Raw genomic sequence first — 10,867 nt, forward strand, 5'->3', positions numbered from 1 at the left:
CAACACTCCCCTCCTAAATATATATATACACACAAGTGAAAAGTGTAATACATTCATCAAAAAACATGCACAGGGATAGTCACAGCAGTTCTGTTCATAACAGCTCCAAAATGGAAATAATCTAAATGTTCAAATACACAAGAGATTAACTGTGGTATAATACAATGTGGATAAATACAATGAAAATCACTACAATGATGACAACTGAATTAGATACAACGTGAATGGCCCTCGACTTTGTGCAAGAGAAGTAAAACTCACTATATCCTGATAAATCTATTTATGCAAAGTTAAGAAGAGCTAAAACTATAGTTTTACAGGTCAGAATAATTACCTGTGGGGTTAGCAGTTAGTTACTAGAAGGAATATGAGGGGATTCTAGGGTACTGATAATGTTCCAGTCTTGATCTTGGTGATTTGTGTGGATTTGTGTACTTTTAGAAAATTCACTGAACTATATAACAATATTTTATGTACTTTTTCCCTTTTAAGTTTCCATAAAAATTTTACTTACTTAAAATACTGGAATGCAGAGTTCCCTAAAAATAGCAAAAAATACCATAATATCCAGTTTAACAAGAAATTTAAGAGAACAGGGATAACTACAAAATTATGGATATATACCATATTACTGTTAGCTTCTTTCAGTATCAGTTAACTCATAGGGTTAATGTATTTCAAATGAATATTCAAGTATCATTTTAACTTGGAAAAAATACAAGTGATTCTATAGTCTGGAAGCACAAAAGAGATGAATTCTTGAAAAAATAGTTACAATAGACACAAAGCTATAATGCTTTCATCAATGGCACAAAATAATCCATACACTATACTATATACTGTATTTATGTGTACAAATTTATTAATAATATAGTACAAAACCTTTGGTTCTATAACTCTCTGGTTAACGGGTGTCAGCATTCAGAATATTTAGGATTTTTTAGAAGTAACATAAAGTATGTATCAAACACCTCCAGCTGAGTCTGAAACAGTGTACTAATGAAGCAGATTACTATTTTTCCAGAAAAATACGAATATTTGTATCAAAAGATATAAAGATTCATGTAGCCTCAGGTCAAACCAGGTCAGGTTTTTGCCTTGAAATGAATTTTGATGCTAAACCTAGGGGAAAAAAATTAGTTTTCAGAACATTTTGGGTTTTAGAATTGTGAATAAAAAGAAATCCATGTAGGATAAGAGACATTATACATGTGTGTGAAGAGAGAAACCTTATTTTAAGCAGTAATATGAGTCAAATGTTAAATATTTAGGGAAAAACGTAATGATTCTTTCTTCGTATCAGGTATCCAAACAAATTACATATAGATGAAGAGCTTATCCTAATTTTAACAAATCAAGAAATAAGAAGTCAGTAGAAACCAATAATGATACAGTTGAATATTATCTGTGGTAAGGGATAAGCATATGCTATGGAAGAAATGACAATTTCCTGGCAGGAATATAAACTGAAATAAGTTTTCTAAAGAATTTGGCAAAATGTATTGAGATCCTTGAAAAGATGTCCACTAACTTTTTGACTTGGTAATTCCATCCTCTAAAATACTGCCTAAGAAAATAATCGAAAACATAAATATTTATTTACAAATATGTTCACTACTAGTTATTTTTTAATAAGAGCTAAAAACTGGATAATGCTTAATATTATTTGAATTAAAAAAAATAAACTAGGCAGTTATATTTACAGTTTTAAGTTCAATTATGTAGAAAAAATAATTCAGGACAAAAAGGCCAGAAAGTATGCAAAAATGTTACCCAATATTTACAAAAAGAAGAAATTCTATTAAAAGAGAAAGCATAATACTGAAGTCAAAATTTGATACATAATTTCAGTAAGTTAAGTCTGAGACTGAAAGATGGTGGCTTGAAAACTGATGAACGTAGAATATATAGCAACATGCTTTTAAAATGACTTCTTTTATCAAAGCTTAACCTTGGTCTTCCTACTAGTCATGACATCTAGCCTTTGGCTGAATGCTGATGGATGTTAACTTACATACAGTTTCAACATACTAAATGGTTCTAACAATATACAGGGCTAAAACAATCAAGTATTTTAATTATAAGACTTCTGAGATTTGGCATACAACCGAGTACATTAAGTAATGTCCAAAGAAACAGTGGATCCTTACATGTAGTTGCAAAAACAGAGTATCAGGTACAGCAATTAAGTCTAGCACATTTTGACTTTTAAGGTAAAATGGTAATTATGGTTTTGTTCTTGAACATAAATGAAAGCTCTGAATACAGATTGTCTTCGTACTATATCTAGTGGATCCTAGCCAAATGAACAAAGAATTCTGAAGAAAGTGAGTTTATTTTACTAGTATATGAATTCTTAGTACTTAGCATATACAAATTAACTGAATGAGAAGAAAATTTATAATCTTCAGCATTATGTAAACTTCTGAAAACAAGAAGTGACTTGCAAAGGGATTTATTAAAAGTATCTAAACTAGAATGACTGCCAATATGGAAGAATTCAAACTTTTGAAGTTAATGAAAATATTTATTCAAACCTAACTGTACAGTATCAAGCTGAGTTAAATAAACATTAACTGTATTAACTATCCCTGGTTCTTTAGAAACAGACCACTTCCACATCATAAAAATTTATTACAACACAAATTTCTGGAGTAAAGTTCAGCAAGTAAGACGTGATTTCCACATTGAGAACTGTTGCGTTAAAGTAGGATGTTAAAGGCGCAGTATTAAAAATAAATGGTTGAGGAAAATGACTCATAAATGTAGACATTTTCAGAAAAAACCTTGCATATACTGATATTAAACAAAACAGCACTTAAGAGAACATACTTTAATATCTAGGCACAATTGGTCAAGTATGAATTATAATTTCTGTACTCATTTAAAGGTTTAAACCAATTCTTCAACTTGACTGATGCATGTGAGTCTAACATACAGAAGGCACCTCTTTCATTCTCCTTAAGGACCTTTTGAGAGTAATTGTATAATAAGGGGTACAGAGAAGCATCCTCTATCCAAGTGTAACACAGCCCATTTTAGGAGAAACTAAATTAAAATAGAAAACTATGATTTCTCTTTTTACATCTTATGATGGACATGGCTTTCTAAAAGGACAACAGAAGATAATCCTCCATACAAGCTTTAACATAGAACACAAAATTTAAATTAAATGTGCATTGGTTACTACTATGTAAAAAGTTCATGAATTAGTGCAATTCTTTAAATCCCCAGTATTTAGGGGAGAAGTATATACATACCAAGAAATTTCAACTACGACATAACCAAACTTTTCATGGCTCAATAGTCTAAATGCTTAAAGTTTTGTAAAAGATCTTACAAGTTATAAATGAAAGATCAGAACACTCAAATGGTATTCATATTCTCTCCTTAGAACAAAGAGACCGGAACAACCAGAAGAGACAAAGTGTAAAATTTTAGGAATACAATCTTTACTGCAATTGTAAGGAGTGGCAAAGTATTCATTCTAGAAAACCCAAATTGTTAATTTCTGGTTACTTTATTACCATTTGAATTCCTTATGACCTCTGTACTAATTACTGGCTGTCTTCAGATATCTTGTAGGACAATTACTGAAGGCAATTTATAAGGAAAAGTGTAATTTTCCCACTCAAAGTGAGAAACTATTCCAAATGAATAAATTTCGAAATTAGAGATCATAAGAAATCAAAAACTAAAAGAACATCAGGCTGATTTAACCTCTATTTCAACAAGATTTACACAGTATTAACAAGATGCAATTGTTAAAGCTATACAGTTTTGCAGATTGGCTTTACTTACATTTCTGCAAATGTTTTTTCCACAATACCAGGTACATCTATTTACAAATTAGGAAGCTGCTTTAAAACAGCATGATTTAGAAATAAAGTGAAATTTCAGTACAATGAAAGAAAGTGCAGGTCATGCTCTCAGATTCTGTCAGTATCTCATTCCCTACACTCACAGTTTAAGGAACAGTAGTTTTAAATAGCTACTGTTTTTATATGTTCAGAATATTTACTCATCATAATGCAATGATAACAAAAATTTGTCCACATCCATTCCAGCTGGAAATGAACTGGGTAGCTTCTTTTTCTGTCAAAAAAAAAAAAAAGAAAGAAAAAATGAACTAAGTTGACATATCAAACTTAAACAAGGCCAAAAAGCTAGCTTTCTTATTAAGTCATGTAGAACTTCATACACTACCACAATTTTTGTCAAAACAGTTTAGTTCGTTAGAATTTTAATTATACAGAAAGGTAGACACAATTTTTTATAAATCCAAGTTTAATAAACTATACTTCAATGGCACCTCAACATTATTTTAGACCACAAAACATTATACAAATTCAGAGTATATGAATGTTGAAAGAGACAAGATAGAACATGCTTTGTATATAAGGTACTCATTATTGCTAAACCATAAACCTCAGAAAGCTTTACTAAGATTTTAAGAGTAGCAAGTACTTTTCAAGTTCCAAATATTTAATATACTCTAGGCACTTTACACGGAGAAGGCAATGGCACCCAACTCCAGTACTCTTGCCTGGAAAATCCCATGGATGGAGGGGCCTGGTAGGCTGCCGTCCATGGGGTCACATAGAGTTAGACACGACTGAAGTGATTTAGCAGCAGTGGCAGCAGCAGGCACTTTACAAACACTACATTTTGTCTCACAGCCATTGGTAAGATGTGTGTAACCTCATGTCAAATGACGCAGTTAAGACTCAAGAGATGTGACAGGCTATTTAATAATGGTAATAGAACCAATAAGCAAGAGATGCAGGATTCAGCCCAGGCTTAGAAACCAGGATTCTTTCCTTGATATCATACTTCCTTTATGACATTTTAAACCTTTCTATTCATATTTCACTTACTAAACGGCTAAACAGATTGAGAAAAATGACTTTATCAGTGATAACCCTGTATTACTTTCCTCAGGTAAGCATGGTTAAAAACAGGTAAATTTAGTTTTTACATTGCTCCAACATATTAACATGTATAAGAATCTATGGAAGAGATGGCAAGACATGGGAAAGAAACCTAAGATGGAGGAGCTGCACAGCAGTTTTCACCTGATAATTACAAATAGTGGATTCCCAATTTTTCATGTTTTGTCATTCTTTCCATCAAACCTTGGGTCCTACCATGACAGAAACGAAAAACACCTTTTCCCAAGGAAGATGTTTATAAATAAATGCCTTAGCAATTGTTTGGAAAATGTTTCACCTAGTTAACTTCTGAGTACCACAATGGCTGAGAGATACTGCTAGAGAATGTATTTTGTCAATCAAAACCCAAAGCTATCTTGATTAAATGTTAAGTAGCTATGGCAAAAAATGATGAGACCTTTAACCTAAGCACTGAAGGAAGGGTAACATGTGGTTTTGAAATTAAAGATTTTCAAACTTACCTTAATTTTCTTCTTTTTCATTGGCATTGACGAATTTGCAAGACTTTTATTAGAAATGCGGGAGTTTCGCTCATGCTCATCTAATTCCTCAATTTTCCGCTTTTTTGTGGTGCTCCTTGAAGATGCTCTAAATTGTTGGGTATTGTCTTTTAGAGGAGTAGATGAAGTAGTCCTAGAGATGGCTGCTCTGGAGAGAATCATTAACGTATGGGCAGCCATGTTCACACTGTTTTCACTCCCTGTCTCACTGGCAGGGCTGCAGGCAGGCAAGTCCGGCGTGACAGGAGGGACCATGACTTTGGGTGTGCTGTCTTCACCAAAACGCCTACTAGAAGGGACCTTGATCCCATCTGTAGGTTCTTCTTTAAGTTTTTCCCCTGCTCCTGAGCCAGATGTTCGGGGTACAGATAAATCAGTACTATCTGTGAGTCTATTTACTGGGCTATGCCACTGAATATCTTGTAACATTTCTGTGGTATGTTTGGTGAGTGGGTTAATCAAAGAACTGGCAGACTTGGTTTGCTCTTGTTTTAAATCCTTCACAGGTACACCTACTGAAAAGATATTTTTACTGTTTGAGGATGTGCCTTGTTTTCTGGTTAGCTCTTGAAGTGAAGTTACAGTTTTCTCATTCCGTACACCCCCATTTTGCTGCCCATTAGACAGTTTTGAAGTTTCTGGATTTTTCTGCCTTTCCACATCGCTGCACAGTTCATTCTCCTTATTAGCTGTTGCTTTATGGAAAGATTCAAGTATAGTTTCTGTTGGTGAAACTTTCTTTTCCGACTGAGTTTCTTTTATGGTGGCATGTCGGCCAGTGGCAGTTTCTGATTTAGATAAAATTTTAGACATAGACGGTTTCTCCCGCTCTCTTTTGACAGCATTATTAGAAGGGGGTTTTAAGGTGGAGGACACAGTGGTTGAGTCAAGGTTAGAAAATGAAATGTCATTTCTTTCTTTGCTTTGGGACACCAACTTTTGATTTGTGCCCTGTGTATTTGCCACAGGAGAAGCAGTGCTATCAAAACAAAGCACACGTCTGTGGCTTTCAAATGGCTTGCTTACTGGAACTGTACTTTCTACTGAGAAGGGAACTGTGGTTTCTTCCAATTTTTTCCCAAGATCTGTGGCCATAATCTTGTCAGAAACTTCAGTTCTAAAAGAAAAAAAAATTTTTTTCTTAGCCACATAAATTGTTTTGTTTTTAACTTGAGCATTCAAATACTCTATGACAGAAACTACTTTTATGCTCACCGCTGTGCATGACATCCAACTGAGTGACTTGATGAATCCATCAAATTATTTACCTGTTTCCCTGGAATTATAAATAAGTTAATTAGGAAAGAAAAACATTTCTGAAAGTACATTTTTCTGAAAGAAAATAGAACAGATCACAGAATCTGACATCATGAGAAAAATTTAAGCTATAGCTAACGTACAAATGAAATACTTTTACATATTGGATCTAAAAAAAGAGCTTGGTAGTACAGAAAGATGATCACTCATCCATTTTACTGAAGAAATGTAAATATGTAACAAATGACCTGCTTCAACTTCAGGCAAATATGAATCCAATCTTCAATCTACAAATTACAATGATCAATGTAGCAGTTAAGGGCAGTACTTATATTCAAAAAATTACTTAAAGAAAACACTATATTATTCCTATTTAAAAATTCTGCCTATTTAAGGTGTCATGTTTGCAAGCCTATGTCACTCAAGAGGACATGCTCTGGAGTTTTAATACACGTATTTTAATTTTCAAGGACTTCTGAGTTTATGTGGAAGGGCACCAAGATGAGGCTGGAAAGGAAAGCAAAGATGATATTGTGGAGAACTTAGTATATTATTCAAAAGGTTTTATAGAAAATCTTTTAAGAGTTTTAACTAGGGATGATGCATGAATAGATTTGTATTAAGTCTCTCTGGCAACAGCACAGAAGATGATTTAGAAATAGGAATTCTAGTCAGATGGCTAAAAATATTACAGGTAGGAGATGATGAAGGTCTTAGAGATGTGCACTCGCACAGATATGAAGAATAAATGAAGAATGCATGTTGACACTAACCAAGAGGGAAAAGGTAGGCAGAGGAGGTTTTTGAGGAAGAAGTGAGACTTAGATATGTAGAGTAGGTAGATCTTCAGTTACATAAAATTAGAAAGGGAGGAATGCATTCATTCTAGAAGCTACCAACAGTATCAACTATTAGAGGGAAGTAAAGTAAGATAAGAATGGAAAACATCCAATGCATATGGCAGTATTAGGAGGTCACTGGTGACTTTAAACAGTTTTAGTAGAAACATGAGAAAGGACATAATATGGATGAAGAACGACTGGGAGATAAAGAGGGTTGGGGATAAAGGGCTGGCAGATGGAAAAAACCTAGAGGAATGATGGGAATGATCCTTGTATCCATAGTTGAACAGCCACAGAGGGAAGCAGCCAAAGAAAGAAAAGATGAAGATACACACTAGACAGAAAGTAGACTGCATTAACGTTAGAAAGAATGAAATATTTCTCTAAGAAAGAAGGGAAAAGGGAAGAATGATTTTAGATGAATGGGTACATATTAAGTGGGACTGATGTGAAAAAATGGACTTTCCTATTGATAAAAATAAAAATCACTGGCTTGGAGTGAGGACAGTAGTGACTGAATAGATGTGAGAAACCTGTGGGAGGATGAAACAGTATGAAGGAGAAATGGGAGAAAAAGAAGATAAGTAAACATTTAAAATGATCACTAAATGGCAGTGAGGGTGAAAAAATTTTAAGTGTTACTGAATGGCATCACTTCTGCAGTCATTAAGTTGTGTCTGACCTTTTGTGACCCCATGGGACTACAGCACATCAGGCTTCCCTGGCCTTCACTATCTCCTGGAGTTTGTGAAAATTCATATCCATTGAGTCAGTGATGCTATCTAACCATCTCATCTTCTGCCGCCCTCTTCCATTGCCTTCAATCTTTCCCAGCATCAGGGTCTTCTCCAATGAGTCAGATCTTTGCATCAGGTGGCCAAAGTACTGGAGCTTCAGCTTCAGCGTCAGTCCTTCCAATGAATATTCAGGGGTTGATCTCCTTTAGGATTGACTGGTTTGATCTCCTTGCAGTCCAAGAGACTCTCAAGAGTCTTCCCCACCACAATTTGAAAACATCAGTTCTTTGGTGCTCGGCCTTCCTTATGGTCCAACTCTCACATCTGTACATGACTACTGGAAAAACCTTTACTTTGACTATACGGACCTTTGTCAGCAAAGTGATGTTTTAAAGCAATGCTAAGAAGCCTAGGTGTAAATTCAGAGAAATCGTTGGCTGCATAGATCCATGGCTAGAGTATCAAGCGGACATGTTAGAAGAATGTGAATATGTAAGTGTTTAGGAATAGTGGGAAAAGTGGCTGATGTGGTAGACTGTGGGGTTTAGCCTGGAGAGGGAAGGAAATGAACCCAAGTGAAAATTCAGGTAAAGGTGAGGATTCAGGTAGTAAGAGCTCTCACTGGTTGAAGACAGATTCAATGGTATATCCATGAAAATGAGAGTATTTTGAGAGAGGTTATTGTTAAAAATTACATGGGTCGAATAAAAAATTAAATGTAAAGGTGTGGGAGGGACTGGCTGAAAAGAATATTAAAGACTTAGAAATGAAACGAGTCAAAAGTTCTGAGAGTTAGGCATTTTGTCACCCATGAAGATTAAAAAGTCTGAGCTAGAGAAGTTTGAGAACTCAGCAGAATATTCATAAAGGTCTTGAATGAAAATCTCATGTTACTTTGCATATGCTGTCTTTTTTTGTACTAAATATCAGTAACTTTAGAGTAGTCAGCATTATCAAATTTTTTCCATTTATAAATTATTCTTTTTTCATTTTTCAAAAGCAATCCTTTATTTCAGCCCTCATTAGGATTCTTCTCCTATATTTTATTATTTATTTTGCTGTTCACTTTTATTTGTTAATCTTCTTGGAATTCCTAATTTTATATATAGTGTGAGGAAGAGATTATTTTTTCCCTGTAATACATAATAGCTGGCAGATTTCATTTATTAAACAAACCATTCTATTTCTTCTGACTTCTGATGTTATCCCTACTACATACAAGTTCCTATAAATACATGATCTCTTTCTAAATTCTGTTCTGTTCCATTTGTCTTTTTTTCTAACTACTGCAAAAAACTTTACACAAAGGTTGGACAATCACTGTTAGGAAAGCTATTAGTATTAAAGGAAACAAAAAGAAAAGATTACATAAAGTTGACATGAATCAACTCAAAAACATACCTGTACAAGGTTTGTTTTTTAGTCCCTGACTCTTCAAAGATTTTTGAGGGATAGGGAATTGAGGGATACTTCTATTGCATACAGGTGCTGCTAAAGGCATATGAAGGACCTAGAAGAGAAGAAGCCATTAATTATATTTTGTTTGAAAAAGTGGCACCGAACCATTTTCAGTTCATAAATCTTACCTGCCGAGGAGGAGCAGAAAAGGTACTTCCATTCTGTCCAACCACAGATACAGGAATCATTCCCACCATTCCTTGAAGTACAGGTTGGACTGGAGAAGCGATTATAATGGCAGATCCTTCAAAAACAACGATGACAACAAAAACAATTCTCAATAAAATGAGATTTTTTCTCTCATAAATACAACGCACCAAAGTAATTATTAATTTGAAATAAATTCTATACAATTATAAATTCCTTTTTATATAAACCTACTCTCCATAAAAAATTTAGGGACAACAGCAAGGCTAACAAATTGAGAAAAAGTCGATCTGAAGTAAAGTGAACTATGGCAATTAGTCAAGCTAAACATCATGAGTAAGCATAAGACTCTATAGCCAGGAGATCATATTATAGTTGTAACCTTAATTCCCCTAGAAAAAACAGTGAAATTGATTGAAAAGTTGGTAGTACAGGTTTCAAGTCTGAATCTTTTATCAAAAAATTAGGTCCTAACTGAAGACTGATAAATCTAAACTCATAAACCCAAACTATTATCTCAGTGGTTATTTGTCCAAAAAGGTCCAGATAAGTGAGCAACCAGTCAAAACTGTGGGGGAACGTACAATGTTCACATGGAAACGTCAACAATATAGTCTACGGCTATCATAATCCATTTAACCCTGTCCTGTAAATGAATCTCTTCCTAATAAATTCATTAACTGCTCCTGTAAGTTTGATCTCCTCACCTTCATGAACACTTTTCTGTCTCTTAAATATCTACCTATCCTTGTGCTGCTTAAGATTCCCTTCCTTTTACTCCAAATACTACTTATTTTTCTAAACTTCAGTTGAAGACCCACACAGCCTACTAATTCTGACCCTTTCTTTAACTTTAGACCCATCAGGCTTTATACTTAACTGCTGATATTTAATCTGCTTTAACTCTATGCCTAAATGTAAAAGAAAGAAAAAAAGAGGGGAAAAGAGCTTGGGAATCAATAAATAAGAAGTGT

General features: G+C 34.1%; 1 protein-coding gene across 3 annotated transcripts in view; it reads right to left on the reverse strand.

Moving 5' to 3' along the window:
• Window positions 1-979: 979 nt before the first annotated feature.
• The window catches only part of NPAT (nuclear protein, coactivator of histone transcription), a 51,126-nt gene continuing 41,238 nt past the window's right edge, over window positions 980-10,867 (reverse strand). For all 3 annotated transcript variants that reach the window (XM_055422963.2, XM_055422964.2, XM_088842913.1), the window contains 5 exons: window positions 9,875-9,990; window positions 9,690-9,798; window positions 6,668-6,728; window positions 5,414-6,569; window positions 980-4,095 (listed from right to left, as the gene is read on the reverse strand). In XM_055422963.2, coding sequence (XP_055278938.2) covers window positions 4,018-4,095; window positions 5,414-6,569; window positions 6,668-6,728; window positions 9,690-9,798; window positions 9,875-9,990 — 1,520 coding nt within the window. In that variant the 3' untranslated portion in view covers window positions 980-4,017. The remainder of the gene's footprint in view (window positions 4,096-5,413; window positions 6,570-6,667; window positions 6,729-9,689; window positions 9,799-9,874; window positions 9,991-10,867) is intronic.

The sequence above is a fragment of the Moschus berezovskii genome, chromosome 14 (assembly GCF_049115385.1).
Source record: "Moschus berezovskii isolate FMDL1 chromosome 14, NW_MosBer_1.0, whole genome shotgun sequence".
NCBI lineage: Eukaryota > Metazoa > Chordata > Mammalia > Artiodactyla > Moschidae > Moschus > Moschus berezovskii.